Source organism: Tetrao urogallus, assembly GCF_951394365.1.
Source record: "Tetrao urogallus genome assembly, chromosome: 17".
Taxonomy (NCBI): domain Eukaryota; kingdom Metazoa; phylum Chordata; class Aves; order Galliformes; family Phasianidae; genus Tetrao; species Tetrao urogallus.
In genome coordinates this window covers 8,895,738-8,918,269 of record NC_136830.1, presented here as the reverse complement: position 1 = coordinate 8,918,269, position 22,532 = coordinate 8,895,738, and the positions used below count along the sequence as shown (strand labels likewise).

The following is a 22,532-nucleotide window of genomic DNA, read 5'->3' as shown; positions in this document are numbered from 1 at the left end:
GCCTTTCCTTTCTTGACTATAAGAATCAATGAACCAATTGCTTCTTGTCATTTAAGTATCACACTAGTGTAGCATTTCTGAAATGCAATAGATGCTGTTAGGTTACTCAGATAAGATTAGAAAATCTGTATTAATATTATTCATATTTAACCTTGAAAACAAACCTGAAATTTGTCTTGTAAATCTTTAATCTGTGCAGATGCCTGTATGAGCAGCAGATCCTTCAAAAAACTTTCAGAGTGTGGAGGCAATGGTGGGTTGTCTGCAGAGAAAGGCAGCTCAGCCTCAGAGCAGACAGCCATTACAGGTTTGTCAAGTTACTTTCTATCACTGTACATATGTGGTAATATGAGAAACTGGCATTAGGTACTGAAGAAGTTACTATTACTAGTAGCTAAGTAATCCAGTAGTGCTTCTAGGTCAAGTGCAGTGTCTTCGTTGCTTGTTTTTAATTTATCTTTCTTCCTATCTCTTTAAATTTATTTTCTTAGGGTGAACCCAAAATCTCATATCCAGCATATCTTTAGAATGCAGCTGACCTCCTTGAAAGAATCCACTTCTAGGCACTGGGTAGCTATTTTACCAAATAACTTCTTTCATTTTTCAGGCACTTACTCCACAGTTTGATATTCAGGGCTTGGAAAGCCTATGTATTCCAGCAACGGGGAAAGAGGAACAAATATTATGTTGCAGAGTCTCATGGTAAGTGTAAAAGGGGCAGTAACTACTTTTGTTTGGGGGCACACTGAGATGGGAGCTACCAAAGGGGAAATATTTGCACAGGAATCTGTCCCTTGAATGTTTGCATTTACCTTCTCCACCCTATGAGGGTGTAATGCTTTCAGGTGCAGATGGTTGTCTGGCTAAAACTGCCAGAGGGGTTTCTTTCGGTGCACTGTGTAAGGATGTTGGTGAATAAGCTTAAGGGTCTCTCCATCTGGTCTGAAATGCGTTGTTATATTTGCTTGTGTTTAACTTTATCACTTTATCACATCACCTATTCAAACAGATATTTTTGACTAGAATGTTATTGGAATTCTCTACCAACTATGGCAGTAGAAATAAGGCATTGATTCCCTGTGCTTTTTTTCTCCTGAATTCATGATTCCTTTCAGTTTCTGCTGTGCAGCAGAAAAGAAGCCCAAACTTCTGAAGTTCCTTTTGTCTTATGAAGCTTCTTTGCTCTGCACTGGATGTCCTACTGATGAAGTTGCCTGTATTGGTTGCAACTTCCTTCAATGTCAGGGAATGTGCTTCCTATGGAAGGGAAGATGACTTCCTTTAAAGATTTGTGATGATTTTTATTCTGGGCCAACATGCAAGATGTTATTGTGTCTGTTTGTATACGAATGTTGTCCCAGGATACAAGATAGACTGTCATCTTGAGAAACAAACAATACACTGTCTGAAGTTCCTTTTCTTTTTCTTTTTCCTGAGATCAGAGTAATTACAGAAGCAGCTGTTTGCTACTTAGTCAAAACAATGGAGAAGTGACCTGTTTAAGATACGTGAATGCTTGGTTCATAAGATGATAGAGAAATCTTAAAATAAATAAATAAAAAAGAGTATTTTTTTGAGGTGTAGATGTGAAGTAGCATAAAATCAGTTCTATTTTTTGCATGTTTTTTTTCTAATACATTTGCTTCAGTGGCATCAGCTCTGACAAGCCAGATTTTTGTAAGGAGGCAGAGCAGTGCACTGATAGTGGTAAGCTGGAATTTATGACACTTCTGATTGAGCTGCTCTACAGGCTGCTGAACAAAGTGGGCTCATTTCTGTTGAGTTCTCTGTTTGTGTTACTTGAAAAGCTACTGATGGTGGCTTTTCTTTTTTAAGTAACCAAAGAAAATTCTGCAATTCTTATTCCATGAGGCTGTGTTGAGTATTTGTATACAATTTTACATCCTGTGAGACAAAGCAGTGCCAGTGGCCGATAATTCAGAGTTCTGAAGCAGTGGCACAGCGCTGTCAGCACGTCAGAGGCCCTCGTGCACGTGACACAGTTAGGCACGTTGTGGCTGTGACTCTGGTGTCATTGTAGGGTTTCCCACGAGGTGTCACTGTGGGGGAGGCTGGAGGTTATTGACCAGCAGTGGTGCAGAGTAATTAAAAATGCCAGATTCTTGCATGAACTTCAAGTGCTGTAATTTTTTGTTTTGCACAGCAAAGAAGCAAAAACTGCTCAGGACGTGGCAGCACTGGCTGGTTTATGTTGATGTCCAAAGGACAAAACAAAGGATGCAGGCTGTGGCACTGGCGTTCAGGGAAAGAACCCGTTTGCGGTAAGAATGCAGTGGAAATAGGCAGAGAGAGAATGATGATAAGGCCACCATTTTTGCTTGTATTCTGTCATCTTTCCTACAGTGACTTTGTTCCAAGTTTGATTTTACTTGAATTCCTCTAGTATGCCCATAGACTGTGGCCTTAAAAGATCTCCATTTGTACCTTTTCCAGTGAGAGGAAAATGATTTCTTGCACAAAACTTCAGAACTGTGTTTGAATATCTGTAATATTGCCTTGCAGGATATCCTGGGCAGCATGGAGGAGACGATGCTGTCAGGTCTGTGCTGGACGTAAAATGAACATTTTGGCTCTGCAGCACTGGGCTCAGAGCCTGCAATTTCGAGTAAGTTTTAGCAAGTCCAGCCTCTACCATTTCAATGTTTAAATTGCAGATGGGTGTAGCTGATATGTTGCTGATTAATAAGAATAATTAAAAAGTTTCTGTTATTTTCTTTGCAAATTATGGTAACTTTTGTTTGATTATTTTACAAGAAAAAGTATTTACAAGAAATGTAGGCAAGGCAAAGTGGAACCATGTCTTATATTTGTTGGGAAGCAGCCAGAAGAATTCTTACTGTGATAGTAGTGAAGGTGTCAGAATTCTCTCCACCTGATAACTAGCCATGAGGTAAAAGAAAATAACCAGCATGTGAGCATGCAGCTGTTCTGAGCAGGCTCCTGCATCCAGCTCTTGTGAGTGCTGAACTCCTGTGAGGTCCAGTTGACCATTCTGTTAGGAGACAAGCACCAGTCACCTGTTTGGCAGCAACTTGCCTCTTTGTAAGACAACATTCCTTCACTCCTAGTGCATTTCTGTCAGTGTGTTTAACTCTATTTTGAGTAAAGAAGTTCCATCTAGCATTTTATATTCTTGAGAGGTTGCCACTTCCTTCATTTCAGCTAAAGTGGTTTTCTTTTATTCCATGGAACTGTTGCTTTTTGTCTGTTTCATTAAAAAAAAAGGTCAGATGATGGTATTTAATTCTGCCTTCACTCTAAGATAGCAGCACTACCTGGTTTAGGACAACATCATGCTGAAGAGATAAGCTTATGGTTTGGGAACTCATCTTTCTGAAAGTCTGTTATCCTTTCTTATTTTGGGCTTCCAATATTCTAGTATTATTCTTCTAATATTATTTTGGGCTTCTAAGGGGAAAAAAAATGTGGGAATAGAAAAAAAGAATCCCATATATAGTACAAAGTGAACTTTCTCTGTGTTTCTACCTTTTCTATGCTGCTTTTGCTTTGGGCATCTGAATGAACTAGAGTAAGAGAGAAGGCTGTAAATACAGGAGGAATGATAGGTTGTTAAATTGGCTGGGGCAGGGTTGGTTACCATGGTTTGCACTTTATTATCCACCCACAGCTACAGTGATTAAAATAATTGTAGATTTTTGTTGGCTTTGTTTACTTGGAGAAAAGCTCGTTGCTTGTGGCTTCCACTTCTATGGGGAATTTTCTATTAACTGTGTGTTCTGCCCACCCTTCTTTGTTCTGCTTCCCTAATTTTGTCTTTCTCTCATTTCTGTCCTCTCTCAATTGTCCTGTCAGGCTTGGCTGCAGTGGCGGCACCTATATTTAAACAGCCAGAGTGCCAAGCAGAAGGAGACTCAGGCAGTTACTCACCACGTGCACAGGGAATTGAGGAGGTGCATGGAAGCGTGGCTGGAATATGTGAACATCCGCAGGGAAAAGAAACATCAGAATGGTGAGTGAAAATGGTGAGTAAGAGCAGGATGGGGCTCAGCCCCTTTGCTTAGGGCACCATTACTTTTATTATAGCAGGCACTGCAGTGCTTCCTGCAGCTGCAGCCTCAACAGATGGTGAGGTGCTACCTGGACAGTGCACTGTTGCAGGCCTGGCTGCCTCAAATTCTGCACTGAACTGTCAGGATGATCAGCTGCTCTGCACATCATTTAAAAGAAAATGCTTTACTGGTACCTTGAGGAAACTTTGTGTGTTTCAGTTTGTATTCTGATTGAGAAATGTGAGAAGGATCGATTCAGGGCTCTTATGAACCAGGCTGTGTGTGGATTTTCTTGGTAATTGAGCAAATCATAGATCCTACAGGGTAGTAAAGAAAGTACAGTAGTTCTTTTGTTTCTCCCTTGAAGTCACCAGTACAAATTCAGATGTTTGGGTCAATGCCTGTTGATGGATGATAGTGGAAAGGTGTCCAGCTTGGCTATCTGGAAGCTGATAACAACTATACTGAAATGTGAGCTTGTGTATATTGAATAAGTGACACAGTGGCACTTGTTAAATCAATTTGTTTTCCTTCTTAAATTAGTACCATAAGTTACTGCTTTAAAACCATCTTTCTGATTGAAAGGGAAAATGTAGTCCACAGCTGAGTGTTAACTGGGTGTTTTTACCATATTTTACAGTGTTAGAGCTACTTTTGCTTCTGGACCTGAAGTAAATGAGTCCAGAATGGGATATTTTACAAACAATTTGTCTGTTTATTTTCTAGAGCTGGCTCAAGAGCATCTCCAAGGCAGGGTGGTCCAGCAGTGTTTCTCAGATTGGCGTCTGTCATGGGAGTGCAGGAGAAGAGTGCATGCTTACCAAAAGGACCTTGATAGACTGTCAGCAAGGATTACCTTAAGGACAGTCTTTGCACACTGGAGGCATTGTATCCATTTTCTGTGTGGTCACCAGCAGGGACAGGTTAAAAAGATCACTGCAGGGGAAGGATCTGGTTAGTAAGCAGGGGTATCATGTAGCAGCATGGGTGGCAAAGGTATCATTAGAAGGATGTGTGTAAGGCCATACTAAGTAAAGCTATTGTGACCACAGTATGTTAGCCAAGAGCCTGCAGGAGAAAAAAATACCTGCAATTGGGAAAAGAATCTGTAAAGCTGTCAGCATCAAGCTGTATACAATGAGCTTGTTTTTTTTAATGTTCTTGTGTCAGAGTTTATCTTGAGTTGTGCTACTGGTTGCTGGGCAGTGGCAAATTACAAATGTATTGCAGTAAACTTTCCAAATCTAAAAGCTTTACTGTGATCAAGATATCTCCCTATAAATAACAGTACTGAAAATTCAAATGTTGAAGCAAATTTAGATGGGAGATCCCATTTCTGTCTGTGAGAAAAGGTTGTGTATTTATCAGGGTGAGTGTTTCTGTGTAAAAGATGCTTTAACTCAGTAACAGATGTTGTGCTGTGTGTGGAAGAGACTCTGCAATGTGAGCTGGCTGAAAAGCACCACAGACATCAGCTGCTGGTAAGAGCACGGTTGGGTTACAGCATGGGCTGTGGAGAGAATTCAAACACTTCTTCAGTGTGCCTTGAATACTAACAGTGGTACATGGGTACTAAGTGGGGACTGTGCCATTTCCTACCACAGTGAGTTTCCAAATCCCAGAGATAGAATGGCATTGAATCCAGATGGGGAAACTGTAACTCTCTGAAATAGTCATTATTCCAATTAGGAAACTAGTGAAGTAGCATATTAATCTTGATTAAATCAGGCTATCCTGTTCCCTGGCCTTTTCACCATGAAATAGAATTTTCCTCTACATCCTCTGTGATTTCTTTTTCCTTGTTTCTTTATGTATCACTGCCCTAGATGTTTGTCTGCTTACTCTGATTTGCTGCAAGGAGAATTATTTGTACTTCCCTCTGTAGTAATCCATGCATGCTTTCCACGAGAGATAGCACATGCAGCAAGTGGAGTGTTTTTATTCACCCCTCACCCCCCCCCCCCAAAAAAAAGGAAAAGCCTATGAGGATTGCTTGAAAGGTGGACACAAACCTTCAGCTTTTTTAGAACTGAGTTCTTTAAGTGTGGATCATCAAAAGAATGGCAGAAAATCTGGTTGGATCGTAGATTGAAAGTGTTAGTGACCATAAGAGCCCTTTAAGGCAAGATTCTCACATAGTGCTGTTTACTGTGTTCGTTTGTGAGCCAAAGTATTGTGGAATTGGGGAAAAAAGAAGTGCAGCTACTTCAGTGTGTTAATGCTTTTACTCTGCAGAGGAGGCCTAAAAGGGAAGTGGATCTTTTCTATTATTAATAAGAGATGAGTTATGAATACTGAACTGAAGATGTAGACGAGGAAAGGACTTGAGTAATGGTGTTGGTAGTCACTGAAAAAGTTAGTTGTCTCATGTAAAACCCTGAGAAAGTGGAAGGGAATTTTAGTTTAAATGGAGAAGTGATGATCTGTGGGAGGAAATTGGATGGCTTTGTTGATGTCAAGATCATAAATGTTAGGCTTTGCAAGGAGGAACATCAAATATCTGCTGATGGGAGCAGCCAGTTCTAAACTGATGAGTGCTTGCTGACTTGGATTTTGTGCAAGTGATTTGCATTTCTTACTCCTACAGAAGTTTGGGTTTAAGGGTCTTCAGCAGAATGTCATGAACAGTCATCTGCATCAAGTGAGAAAAAATCTCTCATTCCACCAGCACCGAGTTACAGTGAGTGTGACTTTTTAAATTAAATCACTGACTGTTTCTAAATACTAAGGGACAGAAAATCTCTTGCCTAAGTCCGTTGTCAACCTTAGGTATGTTGTTTTAGTTTTGTGTTTTCTAGTGTTTATCATGACTTTTTATTTGGCCACAACAAATTAAAGCAGGTAATAAAAAAAATTTGTGAAGCAGGGCAGCATGCTGCAACAATGATTGCCTGCTGCATGCAAGTTTAGTGAGACACTTAATCTTTGTTTGGGTTCTTCTCCTTCCTTTAAAAGCCATGTTTTTTCATATCTTTATTGTTTTGTTTCAGGTGCTGCAGAAGTTCTGGAACTGCTGGAAATCCCGTTTGGAAGAGAAGGAGGAACAACAACAGCAGGCCTTAACATCTGTGGCTCATGCCCGTTACAGGTATGCAGAGAAATATTCATATGAATTTATACAAATTTGAGATTGGTGAGCCTTGGTTCTGATTTAGTATCTGTTAATTGGAGCATGACCCTCTTGATGCAAATTGCTGGTATCTTTTCTGTGTAAAACAATTTCTATCTCCTACTTCTGTGTAAAATGTGATGGGGAGATGGGTTAAGCCTAATTGGAGACCTGTCAACATTGGATACAAAAACTGGAAGTTCTGCCAGTGAGAGCAGTAGGCTGGAACATGGTCACGGGCAGAGCTCAGCATCTTTCTGCTGCTTTACTCTGTGGCAAGTGGGAAGCTGATGACTCATGTATGCTAGCCCTGATGTTGGAAGAATAGCAATAGAGAAAATAAGGCTTTTTGTAGAGGCTGAATTTGTTTAGTCTTAGAAATAAGTCAACATAAACAAAGCGGCTAGAATGCTTTTAAATTTGACCTGTGGAGCTTGGTGGGATGTATGTGTTATGAATTTGGATGGATTTTTATGCTTTTTCTGTCTACTGGTTCTTAATGCTGCCATCAGTCAGTTCAAAAATTGCAGGATGTTCAAGTACTCCAGATGCTGTTGCCTTAGAACCTTCTTCAGTTCTGGGTGAGGATTAGCAGGGAAGAACGAGAGCTTTACTGGACAGCTCTGTGCTACTCAGCACAGCATGGCTTGTACAGCACACAGATTCCAGAGCTCAAGCTGAAACTGAAAACCATTGGCAGCTTCCAGTATCCTCCAGGAAGGCCCATTAACTCACATTGTTTACCAAGCTATAAATTTAAAATGAGCTGTAATAGCTACCTACCATCAATTGCCTGGTGAGAGTCCAAAATATATTTTAAACTTCAGACTAGGGAAGGGCTGAGACTTGCTAACAATCCAATTAGTGCACCCACATGACTGAGTTTTAGAAATAACAACTGTAGTGCTGGGTGTGTGCTGTTCCCACTAGATTAGCTCAGACTTTTGACTAGGATGCTTCTACCCCAGGCTTCTTCTGTGTGAGAGTATATAGTGCTCAATTACAAATGCGTATCATTGCATCTTTGGAACGTTGTTTAATTCTTGCCCATCTCTGGAAGGGAGGCAGACTAGCAAGGAAGGATTATCTTCATCTAGTGAGAAAGAAAATTTGATAATAGCAGCTAACCTTGCCTTGTTTAAAAAAGAAGGCTTTGGTAGAATTCAATCAGTATTGAAATCAGACCATGCTGCTTTCTGTTGTCATAACATTTTTCAAGTTCTGTTACAATGTTCCTTTTTGTTTGTTTGTTTTTAAATAAAAATAAAAGTAGAGTAAGATCTTCAAAGTATTTCCAAGGGAGAAGTTGGACTGTATGTATAATGGATGAGAAGTAAGAAGTTATTATATAATTTTCTGTGTTTGTAAATAAATAAATGAATCAGAAGTTGGAACAATCTTTTGAATTATCTGAATGAAAGCAGGCAATTATAATAACTTCATTAAATTCATTGGTTTTGTCTCATGTACTCTCCTTAAGGTTTCAGAGGACAGACTAATTGTCTGGTAGTTTCTGTTGTTTGTTTTCTTGCTTTAACCCAGAAAATTGTGTAGCTACCAAATTTCCCAAGAGGTCCAGCTTGAGGTGGAAGATCAAGTAGCTGTTTAAGCTGTAGATAGGTTGCTCTTTTGAAGTTTATGAAATAAGTTGTGTGAAGGAATTTATCTTCTGTGCTGATAGTCTTCCTCTTTATTTGCAGGAGGGTGTTGATAAGACATGTATTTGACACATGGTTGGTGAAGGCGTGCAAGCAGCAAGAATACAGGATGGGAGAGAACAGGGTAAAAGTAACTTTTTTCTTTAGCAGGCCTTGCTCAGGAAATAGAGGGGTGTTTTCTTAGTCGCTCTCAGTGAACCTTAGTTAACATGAAATGGACTTTGGTGTTGTAAATTCCTTTTTTCCTGGTGGTGGAACCAAGTTACAGAAACAACCAGTATTTACTAATCATCATTTCAGATTAAGCTGCTTATTTATAAATAGAATCAGGCAACTGATTATCAGAACCGTTCACACGAGTCATTCACTTATTCCCTCACAGTGTGCACATATATGTTGGCATTCTGTTTTATAGTTACCTGGTTGAAACAATAATAATGAGAGCCAACCTGGTGTATTTAAGAGGTATGGGGTTCTACTGACACTCTAGCAGCTTTAGATAGGTGTCCAGGATGTCCCTGGGGGTGTATTTCATTTCCAGATGTATATATGATCTTGCAGTCTTAAATACATAGTAGCCACTGCCTTATTTTGTGCTCTGTAAGTTACACCATAGTGTACACAGTTACACAGTGTAGTGCAGCTGTAGTCAGTGTTAGCATGTGCTGGTGGTTTTGTGGAGATGCATCTGGCTCTTACTGTTCTGAGTTTATCTCTTCATGCAAATTCAACGGGACTTGTCAATAGTTGGGAGTCTTTCATGTGCTACTTATTAATTTCCATGCTTTCTTTTTGGTCTGCTGTTTTCTGATAACAGTTTTCTCCCTCCACAAACACAGGAGCAGGTAGAACAGTTGACAGGAACTCGCAGCAGTCGGGCTTTGTGTCCATTGCTGTTCAGTGTGAAAAGATGAAAATAAACATGGGGCAGTTCTGTCTGTTGACTTTGAATAAATGTCTCTTCCATTGCTTGCAGCTGACCTGTGTCATGTATTCATTACCATCTTCTCACTATTATAGGCTGTACTTCATTTTGAAAGGCAACTTTTGGTTTCTTTCTGGTGCTTTTGGCGTAGAAGAACAGCTGCACGTCTGGAAGAGCAGGAGGACTTGGCTCGTGCAAGAGATCACTACAGGAACATGCTTCTTCTGAATGCTTTCCATCTGTGGAAGAAAAATACTCAGGAGAAAAAAATGGAGTAAGAAATTTTTTAAAGGGGAGAATTATTTGGACTGGCCCTTTTGGTGGCCCACTTTTGACAAAGCAACATTTAATTCAGTGACTCTGACTCCTTATTTGTGCTTCAGATTATACTGGTTTATCTTTTACTGAGTAAACTGACAGTAGCAAATATGGACTTAGGCTAAAGATGTGCAGTAACGAGGATTGCACTGAGGGAGAAATAATTAAATTGTTTCTCCTATATAGGAAGCTCAAGGAGATGCAGGCCTTAAGGTTTCACTGTTCAAAGTGTCTGCAGCAGTCTTGGAACAAATGGAGAAAGGTGAGACAGTTAACAGCTGGGGAAAAGCTTAAATCCTTTTTATTTTATTCAAATTGCTTGTACCCATATGGCTACACTTTAAAGGAAATTATTTTAAACACAAATCATTCCTAAGTCCTTCTCTCTTCCCAGGTGGATAAAATCAATTCAGTGTGGGTGGAACAGGGATAATGCAGGAATGAAGGGAATTAGTCTTCATCTTGTTCATTTGTCTAGGGATAGTTAGAATGGGACTGTAGCTTTGGAGATTTATCTAGGAATGTTGCCATAGTTAGTGTGATGAAATTGTTCCTAGTATGTTCCACCAAATGTCCTTCTGAAATCAAGCCCTTTAGCCCTTTTGAAAGGAACAGCAGACTACAGCACTACTTTGTGGACCCTTTACAGCAAGGTAAAGGATCAATGTTTCCCCAGAGATTAGGAATGGTCCTTTTCCTTCTGCTGTCTGTCATTGCTAGTTTTCTCTTCATCAGTTATCTATTTTATTTTTGGCATTTTTTTTTCTCCCTTCCATGTAGTACATGCAGCATCAGTGTGAGAAATGGAGGAAGCTGGTGCAAGCAGACATGCATTATCAGCATGTGCTACTGGGCAAGATGTTGGCAGCCTGGAAGGTAAGAGAGAATGCCTTTTTCTTTGTGGAAACTTGTCTGTGTGTACTTAAGTGTTTCAGTGAGAAGCTCTCTTCTCAAAGGCCCTGGCAGCTTAGGAAATCTCACCTCTCTCTGCTTTTCTTACAGAGTTATCAAAATAACATTCACTGCATTCTGTACCAAGTAGCTGAAAAGGAGGAGCAGCACACTAGACTGCTGCTGCGGTAAGGTTGTGTTTCTGTTTACTTGTGCAGTGCAGCATGAGAGAGGAGTAACTGCACTGTAATCAGTTACTGTGTTTCTTTTGCTTGCCACCCTCATAAATTTTTGAGCATTTGGTGATGAGCATTGACTGTGTCTGTACTGGTCTAACTAAAAGAGTTCAGCCACTTACTGGGTCACTATCTATTTTGCTTTAACTTTTCTTTAAATTATTGTTACCATCTCACTGACTGTGCCTGTTGCACTTGCAAGAGTTTATCTGTGTTCAATTCCATAACAGACACCAGACAGCAAGCTGTGTCATTCCCTGCAGTGCATGGATTCTGACTGCTGTTACACTGAAGGTACCAGGTGAAGTGAGAATCATTCCTAATATTTTCTTTTTCCTTGTTTTCATTTTGCTTACAGGCAGCTTCTGTATTTGTGGAGGGAAAATGCTCTTGCTCTTATACATGAAAGAAAAGTGACTACTCAAGCAGATGAGCACTACCAGAGAGCAATCCTGTTAAAGGTAGAGCAGATACTAAGGTCTGTACAAATGCTAGGTCAAGTGGGGTCAAGTAATGCACTTAAAAGGAATCAAAACTTGATCTAAGAGCCACTATCAAGAAAGGCCTAAGAAGTTGTGAGAACCAAATTCCCAGTTCCAGGTTATTTCAACTGGCATCTCTGAAACTGTTTTCTGTGAGTGAGCTCTTGTTACTTTCCTCCTCCCCATTTCCTTAGGAGGAAGTAGTCTGATACAACTACTGATAGCAGTATTACCTGTGGGGAAGATGGAAGAATGCCTTGAAAAAAATGTGAGGGGGACCCTCTGAAATTTCATTTGTAGGAAATTTGCACCATTTTGCTAAGCCTGATGTGCAAAAATAAAATAGAAATAGTTGTGGTACCAGCAGTGTGGAGTACACTGCTTTCACTTCTAAGAATATTACAGTGTCAGTCTGTATCCTGTCTCCTGTTTGCATCACATCTTTCAGGTGTTGCAGCACTGGAGGTGCACTGCCTCACTGCGAGTGTATCACCGTCAGCAGAAGGTGGCAGCTGTGATGGAGGCCAGAAAACATTTGGATGCAGGTGAGCTGGTGGGGATATTAAACTCCCTAAAAACTTAGCTATCCATGTATGGTCCCTAGAAAGGCGTAGCTTAGTAGGGCTGTCTTTTATGTTGTCAGTATGGATGACTTCATGTTAAGCCTAACTGTTTGGTTCCATAGAATGGGGAATGACCTGGGGCTCCAGCATTCTATTGAAAGCTGCTTATGCCTCTCTCTCAGTTCCTTCTCCGTATAATGGATGATAACACTTCCATCCTTAATGGAGTTTTCCATTAGTGATACTGAGATGCTCAGACATCTCTGTTCTGAAGGCTGTGCAAGTCATTTTATCAATTATTGCCTCTAGTCGTTAACATGAAAAGGCCCTCAAACTCTGCAAGCAATGTCATGATTTCTTGTAAACAGTGTGGCTGATGACTGTGAAGCACAAAGGGGTCAAATGATTTCCTAAAGATTGTGAAGAGTGTCAGTGACATCAGGAAAGACTTGCAGAAGAGGGCAAAGCATCAGGACTGGCATCTGAAATTCTTCAGCATCCTTCTTCCTAGTGCTGAGTACTGTCAGTGAGAAGTATGGCCAGAACAGCCTCGAGGAGTAGCTGATCAATCAATAGTAGCTGAGATTGAGTTTCTTTCAGTATGATAGTTAATTTGTCTTTTCTTGATAGTGCGTTTACGGACCCTGTTTCTTTGCTGGAAGGAATTTACTAAGGAGTCTCTGATGATGAAGGTTCAGCAGCGCAGAGCAGTGCAGCACCATCAGCAGCACCTACTGCAGAATTACCTGGAAAAATGGAAGAAATACCATCAGCAGTGCATTGAGAAGATGGTGAGATGGATCAGCAACCTCACTAGCAAGTTGCTTAGGGTGGGAAGTTGCTGGTGTAGAGGAGCAAGTGATGTGTCTGGAGAAAGAAATGATAGTCTTGGCCCAGGAGGAGTGTAAGTGTATTGTGCACTGAGGAAGGAACATGCATGTGCTTTGCTTGAAGAAGTGTTGATTAGAACTAACAGATGTAACAGGAGACGACAAGCTGGGCTGCCATATGTGAAATAATTTACTGTGGATAAAGTCTTTTCTGGGGGCTTGAAAATTTGTGGATGGTGTTACACTGTAGAGTGTTTGGGATTTGAGGGTGGCTGGCCTCAACAAAGGGTAAATGATGAAGGCCCCTTGGTACTTGTTTTGCTCTAGTAGCATTTGGCTCAGATAAATTGGATTTGTGTGCAAGTGACTCATTTCTTTTTTTGCCTTGCAGCTACTGCAGAGAAAAGGAGGACAGCTAATGACTCATAGGCTTCGCTCTACTTTCTTTTTGTGCTGGAAGACAAGGGTATGGAATTGGCCCTTGGTTAAGTATATAACTCCTTGCTGATGCTTATTCCTTCTTCTTCTTCATGTTTATTTCACGTGAGACCAAACAAAATTATTTAAGCATTCTTGGTTCCATTAGCTCAGGAGACTCCTTATGTATACTGGGTGAACTGAGTAGGTATTCAGCAATGGTTCTACCAGCACTTCCTCTTTGGTTAATGCTGCGTTTGGCTAGTATGTCTGGTGTGGCACATGTAAACTCCCAACCTGATTGTACAATATATATTTTTTTCTTATAGCTGTTGCAGCAGCAATGGGAAAAGCGGAAGACAGTGCAAGCATTGTGGCACTGGTCACTTTCATTGCAGAGGAAGGTAAGGCTGTGTGAGGCTCAGGGGCAGACAAGTGTGTTTGAGACTGTGCACATCATGCATAGGTCTGACTGCAGAGTGCACATTGTGCATCTCTTTTTTCCTTTTTCTCTTTGAAGTGCTGTATATCAATTTAGTATGCTGGAAAACTGTCCCCAGCCCCTCTTATCCAGTTAAAAAAAAATTCTGTGTGTTTTCCCTATCCTGTCTTAGCTGACTTAAATCCCCATTTCCTTGTCTTTTTGGTGGTGTTGTGCTGTAGCTCTACCTGTTACTGTCCAGTGAAACAGAGAATGTTCTTGTCTGCAGGGGGAGTCTGTCACCCAGAACTTGTCTTTGTAATGCTTTCAGCTGTCTGCTCTTTATGCTGTAGGTGTTCAGTGCTTGGCTGAGATTTGCCCAGAGGCAACAGCAGTACAAAGAACGCATTGAAAAAGCCAAAGGAGTTTATCATGCTGCCCTCCTGAGAGAAGGTGTAACCAGGATTTTGAGGTACACTGCTGGCATGAAACAGTTGCGGGGAGAACTCCAAGCCCGGAATCAGATGAAGGTAAGAGACAAGAGTGATCTCTTGGATACACCCAGGGCACTGATCTGCTCTGATCTATGGTCAGTCTGACTCTGTGTGTGTGTCTGCAGTGTGTATGTATCTTGGAACTCTGTATCTCAGCTCTTATTTGGATCAGACCTATGCTTTTGTATGTGGTGCAAAGCAAAACACCTTGTCCTTCAGCCCTGCTAAGTCTAAAGCAGTTCAGGCTTGTGGTGCAATCTGGAAGTCTTAATGAAGCTGTTTCAAAACTGGCCAAATCCTACCATAGGCAATGTAGCTGGTTAAAACCTTTGCCTGTGGTTGAAGTCTCTGAACTCTAGGTTTTAGCTGCATCTAACCCTGCCCTAGATTTAGCACCACTTATGCTTGCAAATGTGGGCTACAGTGTCACTTCTGCCTTGGAGTGTCTGCCCAGCCCTATGTGTGGAGAGGATCATAGGAATGCCTGCACTGATTATTTTCTTCCTGTTCTTGGGCAGCTTCCCTAGCTCTTTTCCAGATTTTCAAGACATTGGTTGTTGTTTATTCATGTGCAGCTTGTCTCGTTACAGAAGCACCCAGTTAATTCTCTTTATCAAAATGTTAATGTGCTGGACCTGCTGATTTAGCATGGAGAAATAGTATGGCTCTCAGGTCGTCCGAATTGCAGTTCATTTCACCTGTGCTCTCCATGGGTGGGGTGGTGTTACTGTCTATTCTCAACAGTCAAATACTGTACTGTTCTTTGTGTTGGCAGGCAGCCTACAATCTTCACCAGTCAGTCTATCGCTGTGCAATGCTCTGGAAACAGAAGGCTCTCTACAAGAAATTAAATAAGCCTCATTCTTTTCTGCCACCTCTGAAGAAGCAAGTGACATTTGAAATACCTGATGACAGCCTTGAAACAAGAGGACATTCAGCAGAGGAAAAGCTGTGGCCTTCAGAATGCAGTGATCTTCCATTCCTATTTGCTGGCAATAACTCAACTCTCAGTGAGCTGTGAGCATAAAATTCTGGTCTCTCCTGCATTCCTCTGATGCCTACATGTAGTTCTACCTACACTCTGTCTGTGTGTCTATGTATGTATGTGTGCATATCTGTGTCTTGGAGCACTACATCTCATCCCTTGTTTGAATCTCACGTACAATTTTGCCTGTGGTTCAAAGTAAAGCACCCTGTCCTTTTGTTCAGCTATAGATACTGACTATAAATAGATAAAAACAAATCTATCTATGTATGTTTCCAAGTTTTTACAGTGGTGATGGTTATTTCCGTGCAGTTTTCCTTTCTCTGACACTTTGCCACATGGCTGGTGTTGCTGAGTTATGCAGGAGCTGCTGATAGCATATATATTGGCCTTTAAGTAATGAAAGAATTTTGTGACTTCTCTATTGGAGACGAGTGGAATAATCTCAGCCATATGCTTTCTAGCAGGACTTTCTCAACATGCAACTATGAATTTATGGAGTATTGACAGTTTGTCATAGGATCTGTTACATAATGAAACACTTGATTAGTGTGTGGTGGAGGGATTTATGCCATTGTGAGAGCTTATCTTGCCCAAGTGACTTAGAGCTGTTACTGAAGCTCTTTTTTTCCCCACCATGGGAATGAAATCTGACAAAACAATAAACATACATTGAACCAGGTTGTGACATTGATACAGGTTGAAATCTAATCTTTAAAAACTATTGCATGCAAGGACAATTTTGCAGGCAGGGGATAAGTGACAGAATAAAACTATTTCTTTAGCTTATGCCAATTTGAAATAATAATGATTCTATATGGTTCTACATGGTTTCTGTTCTTTTCAGAGAGGTTGTCCGACGAGCAAGGTTACCACCACGAAGACCTGACTTCCTCATAGAATCTCTAGAAAGAAAGGAACTGCTGGGAACTCCTTTTTCCAGGTAGAAAATCTCTTTTTAATAGTGAAGGAAAATGATGTTACGCTGTGCTTCTCCCCTCAAATTCCCATGCCTTTGTAATACAAAGCGTTCAGTAACTGTGGGACTGTGCATTGTCCTGTACTATCAAAACTGCCTTAAAATTTCAGATTTCTTGTAAAGTGGACAAGAATAATGGAATGTTCAAGTCAATTAAATAGCAACCAAGGCCTTTGTTTCGTTAGTACAACATTTGAACGGAAAGATGAGAGATCACCAATTTCCAAAACTCAGGCTGAATTGTCACCTCTGAAGCTGTTTCAGCCAGGGTTCATGTGAAGGATCTGGACAGGGTGGCTAGGCATCGTAGAAACCTTAACTGCTTTTTTGTGGTTTTCTGTTTGTTTTTATTTTGTTTTTCTTATTTTTCTTGTTAAATTGAGAGTTGCTTCTGCAGAACAGAACAGCCAACTGGAAAGTTTTAAAAATATGATTGTTTTTTTGTCCCATTTGAAAGGATTTTTAAATTATTTTCTACAGCAAGGTCAGTGCAGGTCTGGATGGAGGTAGGTTGCTAGCAGTTCTGTGCCATTATGGTACTGCTGGTGGTTTAGGAAGCCAGTTAGTGCCCTGCATGGCAGGAGCTTATTTCAGTATGTGAGGGAATAGCAAGATTCTGTTTATTTTTTTTCCCACTGACTGTGAAGTATAAAGTCAGTAGGTTGAAATGTATGGGTACTTTCTTTCTTCCTTTATAGATCAGAAATGCCTTTTCAGTCAACAGATGTGAACAAATGTTCTTCTCAGAATGGGAATTTAATGTTAACAACGGAAATGGAAGAAAACACCTGTAAGAGGCTCTCTCAACTGGGCAGTACCACTCACTGCTACTCTCCTCTGACACACAGTGCTCTCCCATCTGTACCATCGAGGACAAGTGATGTGCACTGCGCTGTTCAGAAGCCAGAGTTATGGTCTCCTTCATCTTTCATGCCCCAAGTGAAAGTTGGAGCAGAAATGGTGAGTGTATTGCTGAAGGGAAAAACTAGTGTGCTCACTGGGCTACTGTCAGCACACGAGCAGCTTATTGCTGTTTCTTCCTAGGACTCCTCAGGATTCCCTATCCAGGTGTTGAGCTATTTTTATTTTCTGCTAGCTGTCATCTTAGAAACTGACCAAGTGAACTGTCTGAATGCTTGAGAACCACCAGTCTAAAGCAACACTGTGCTTGCTGGCCAGCCCACGTATTTTAAACTACAATGCAAGAATTTGTACTGGTCTTGTGTCTTTCCCAGTAGGATGCTCCTCCTAGCAATTGACTTGGGGGGCAGCTCCTTCAACATTTCAGAGTAGTTTGCCAAGATTACAGGAATTTAAGAAACTTAGGTTAGGAGTATTGGCTATGGCCCAGACTTGCATCTGAAATTCATTTCACCTGCAAGGATGTGCTTGCATTTTAAACTCCTCAGTTGCACTCAGAACAAGAGGTATGAATCTTGATGGAGTACTTCCCTGCTGTCAAGGAAAGAACTTATTTTTTTCAAATAGCACAGAACAAGTGGTGCTTGTGAGACAGGCTCAATAATTGTAGGCAGTGTTTTCATGTGAGGAGGGCTTAGTAGCTTGGGACAGGTGCATTCCTCCTTGTAGGAAACTAAGGAAAATCATCCGAGGAACAAAATAATGTCTTTCTGACCTTGCAGAAAGGAGGTCAGCCTGTGCGTGGTCAGACAGGAGCCTGTTCCCAAGCTTGTCAACAGAGAAAAGAGTTGGAGAAATTGCAACCAAGCTTAAGGTCACATTTGCTGTCACCTGAAGAATTACTGAGAAAACAGAGTCACCAAAATGCAGGTAGGTCCTCAGCTCTAAGCTGTAATGGTTACACGTTCTTTCAGTCTATGAAAGATTGTAGTTCAACTCTCAAACATGGGAGACAAGGCATTCTTGTATGCCAACATCAGGAGGTAAAGATTCAGCCATTTATTTTGGACTGGTAATAAAGCTGTGTGGATTCTGCTGAAGCATAGAACTAAAGCCCTTCTGGAGATGGAAGGATTGGAACTGATCTGGGTCAGGATTTTAGCAGTGTGCTAGCAGTGGGGTATGCATGTATACCCAGCACGAATATGAAGCTGAGCTGGAGAGGGTAAAATTCACCCAGCACTGCTGGAAAACTTAAAAGGATAAATGATGCCTGAGCACCTCTTTATACTGCATTTATCTTGATGGGACCAGACTTACTTCTACAGTAGATAAACAAAAAATTATCAGCAGCATTTGTAGTACAGAACTATTCTCTACAGTATTTCTCATCTTTGTTATGTTTAAAGTGAGAGCCTGTAATGCTGTCAGTGCTCCTGCTTTCTTAGCTATGATCTTTTGAGTCAACAGATGCCACATGGTTACAAAATGTGAAAAGGACTCAAGGGTTTCATGTTTCCTGTCTATTAACCTGACTTTCCCTGATAAGAAGAAACAGAATAAGTGTACTTTCCTTGCTTGTGCCCTTTATCTTCCATTCAGCTGAATTGGAAGAAAGAAAGCACAGTTCCAGAGAAGAAATAGTGCTACAGAGAAAGCTAGAAGCAGAGCTCCAAAGCATCCAACAGCAAATGCAGTACTACTTCAGCAGGAAGCAAGAACTCAAGTAGGTTGCAAAGCCTCTACAGCCAGCCTTTCTTTGTGCTGTCAGCTCAATATTGGCTTGTATGAGCATGTCTACTTATGGAAATAACCATTCTGCTTCACAGAACTGTGAATTAAACAAAGGTTTCTGTCCTTCTAGGAGTTCACTCCAGGTGTGAGAAAAGGGTACATGCACAATTTCTTTTGCAGTCTGCAACTGGTTTAGTTTTATACCTTTGGCAGTACTGGAGAAACACTGACCAAAGTGTCACTGGCCATAATCTGAAGGCAATGCAAACGAAGAGTAGCTCAAATGAATCTTTCAGCTCTTTCATCACAAGGGGTGAATTTTCAGGTTGTCACACACACACAAAAACAAAACAAAAAAAACTTCCACTAAAATTGTGGACTTGAGAGAGAGCTTCTCCAATAGAATGTTAAAAATTTATTAGAAGTGCTTGAAAAAGAATGGGGGTTGGAGGAGTGGGGTCTGTCATGAAATGCAGAAGTCTGGGAATAGGAGTAAAGGTGGAGATGGCAGCTTCCAGACACTTTTCTACTTCCCAGCACCCCTTATTCCCCTTTTTATACTTTCATCCCTCACTGGTTTGGGACAAAAACAAAAACAAAACAAAACAAAAGGGCATCAATTGCACATCTAAGTTGGATTAGACCGCTGAGCTCCTACTTTGGATAAGAATCCTTCTAATCTATTTTATCAGGTCTTGTCGGCAGCAGGCAGAGATTCTACATGAGTGGCTAGAAAGGAGAGCACAACCACAGGATCAAGATAGCATACAAAAAGTTCAGGAAGAATTGGACCAGGTGAGTAAACAGCAAACAAACAAAGCAAAGTCTAACTTGTCATCACTATGCTATGCACTTAGCCTGAAGGCTAATGGTAGTTGTGGGAATCATTAGTAAGCTGTTACTAAAATAAAAAAAGGGAAATTTGTAAGCAGAAGTGAGCTGCTGAGCTCAGCAGGCTGCTGCGTCAATGAATCTTTGTTCAGAAGTGTAGCTGCAGCTCCAGTAGAGTTTTCAGAGTTTTGCTCCACTGACCGCTAATGTAAAGGCTGGTCGAGCTCATTCAGTCTTCCTCAGTCAAAAAGACTAAACATTTGTACAAACAACTCATGCCACCTTCTTTACTTTCAGTTGGAGGTGAGGATCAGTGCTCTCACCAAAGCACGACACCGAGAGAGACAGCACGTGCAGAACCTGGTTGCTCGCCTGCATGATATTCAGGTTGCTCTGGATACGTAAATTCATATGAACCCAACTTCCAGAAGGAGTGGCTGCAGTTTTCACCCCTTTCATAGCAGGAAAGCATAGAGGATGGAAAGAGATGTATGCATTCTCTTAGTCCAGGTGTGGTACTTCTATTTTATAAACTAACTTAAATATTCTTGCTTGTTTTATTTTGTTACCATAGTTGGTTTTAAACAAACAAACTTCACACTGCACTCATAGGACGGAGCTTAGGTTAATCTGACATTTCACAGAAATAAGCAACACGGATAAGACTCTTTATTTCAAAATGTTTGCAATTAAATGAGTTCATGTCAGTAAGTCATACACTTTGACATACAAAAATACCGTGCTACTGATACAGTTGAAGAATTCAATGGATTCTCCATGCAGGAGAAATTCACAGCATTATCAGTACCCTCTAGGAACTTTGCTTCCACTTCCAGGGTGATTGCTGACCCCTGCATAGCAAGTAACATTTATTAATTAGCTAGCTCTGTACAGCACTGAGACCTTCACAAAACCAGCCACTCACACACTGAATCATCTCCCTCCTCTTAAGACTTCTATTAAAGCAAACATCAGGTAATCTACCTCCTACTGCATGCCATTAACCTTCAGCTACTGCAGCTGATGATGCTGCTGAGTAGCAATAAATTAAAGCTTGACATTGCTTTGGCTATGGCTGGATGCCACCAACCCCAGTGGAAAAGAGGGGAAGAGATTCAGTCATTTTTCTCTCATCCATAGGAATGAAGGTGTTGTCTATTAATCTGTCTTTGAAGTTGAGGCTAATCACAGCTGTAGCTGCTGGGGCTGATGTTTGCTTTAGTATTTCGTAGTGGTTTAAAAAAGTACACATTTCTAGAACCTGTCTGTGGTAATATACTGCTGCAGGAGTAAACTTGCTAATGCCAAGAAGCTTAACGCCATAGGTGGCTGAGAGCCACTTCAAGCTTTCAAACTCCTCCCCGTGTAAAGTGAGGAAACACTGACTCTCAGAGCCAAATGAATTTTCTCCTGCTTGTCACCTGAACAGCCACCATCATCTTTGAGTCACAGCTGGACTACATCACTACACCCAGTTTACCATCCCTTCTTTCCTGATGACAAGCTAAGCATACAGGACTTGGCAAACTGGACGTGTACAATAAAATTATATTCTATTTTCTGCAGCGCATACAAAAAAGGTAAGTATTTCTTAAGGAAAACACAGCTGGTCAAAGCCTACTAAGCTCCTTGAAGTAGCAGAAAAAAACACCCAAGGCTCAAGCAAGAAAGTAATATGAGAAATTTCTGGAGATCAAAAAGGCAAGTTTTGTAAGCACGTCCACTCCAGCAAGTTCTGGGCAGCAAAGACAGTTCTAAATGTTGGAGTGGCTGGACTTAGAAGAACTCAAACTCTAAAACCAATCAATATATTGCTTTAAAAAGGAATTTCTCCAGTTTGGCACAGTTTCTGTCAGGGCTTTTGGTGCCATACTCAACAGATCCAGGGCGTTATTGACTCTTCTTGATGTGAAGTTACAACAAGGCTCTTAATTTTCACTGTAAGATGAAGCTTCAGCATAAAGCATTCAAGACCCAGCCCATTCTCATCATTAAGTATGAGGGCAGAAATCAGAGCAGGCGTGGCTTTTTCTGTTTCAGCTAAGACAAAATAGTTGCCAGTCCACTGTAGGACAGCCAGGTTGGCAGCTGGGAGGCCAAAGATTGCTTCAACAATCTGCCATATTTTAACACAGTCAGCGCATAGGGCATTTCACTCCATGCAATAAAACTTGGTCCTGAAGTATCTGAAGCTGCTCTGTAAATAGAGGAACTAATTCTTCAAGAATTTGATGACAAAGCAACAACGAAGATACATAGAATCACAGGAGAAACATCTGTCTTCCCACCCTTAATTCCAGAAGTGAACTTTCTCTTACACAAAGTCCTTAAGGCCTGGAATAGCAAAATAAAACCATAGAGTAGAAAATGGACATATGGATCTGTCTCTTAATATTTAAAAAAATAAAATCCCAAGATGACCAGTTTCATCATATGGAATGTAGACACAGTGTTTTTAGCTTTAAAATACAGTGCAAAGTCCATTTCTAAAGGGACATAGGTAAAAGAATTAAAAGTTGTCTAACATTGGAAATAGATTGGGCATATAACTTACTGTACAGATACTCTCTGTGCATTTTGCTTAGTTTGGAGTGCAAAGCCATACTTGTCCATTGAACTTTCTGGCTCTCCGTGCATTTTATGTAAGAACTTCAGAGGAGTGTTTTAGAATAAAGATGAGAACACATCTGTTATTCAAGGTCTGAAAAAGATGCTCCATATCTAAGGTACAAGGTCTGACTCAACTTGTCAACGTCCCTTTAAATAC

General features: G+C 40.8%; 1 protein-coding gene across 1 annotated transcript in view; it reads left to right on the top strand.

Annotated features, from left to right (window-relative positions):
• Positions 1-20,170, top strand: part of SFI1 (SFI1 centrin binding protein) — a gene marked incomplete at both ends in the record, with an annotated part of 23,710 nt that extends 3,540 nt beyond the window's left edge. Inside the window, 27 exon segments of the mRNA XM_079543688.1 lie at positions 200-307; positions 608-702; positions 2,165-2,282; positions 2,524-2,626; positions 3,835-3,991; positions 4,758-4,919; positions 5,442-5,512; positions 6,619-6,711; positions 7,022-7,119; positions 8,841-8,922; positions 9,819-9,997; positions 10,228-10,303; positions 10,822-10,917; positions 11,044-11,120; positions 11,527-11,629; positions 12,099-12,195; positions 12,844-13,004; positions 13,435-13,509; positions 13,790-13,864; positions 14,235-14,411; positions 15,151-15,392; positions 16,208-16,303; positions 17,038-17,299; positions 17,983-18,130; positions 18,803-18,926; positions 19,627-19,729; positions 20,063-20,170. Of these exon segments, the coding sequence (XP_079399814.1) occupies positions 200-307; positions 608-702; positions 2,165-2,282; positions 2,524-2,626; positions 3,835-3,991; positions 4,758-4,919; positions 5,442-5,512; positions 6,619-6,711; positions 7,022-7,119; positions 8,841-8,922; positions 9,819-9,997; positions 10,228-10,303; positions 10,822-10,917; positions 11,044-11,120; positions 11,527-11,629; positions 12,099-12,195; positions 12,844-13,004; positions 13,435-13,509; positions 13,790-13,864; positions 14,235-14,411; positions 15,151-15,392; positions 16,208-16,303; positions 17,038-17,299; positions 17,983-18,130; positions 18,803-18,926; positions 19,627-19,729; positions 20,063-20,170 (3,286 nt within the window).
• Positions 20,171-22,532: the final 2,362 nt, after the last annotated feature.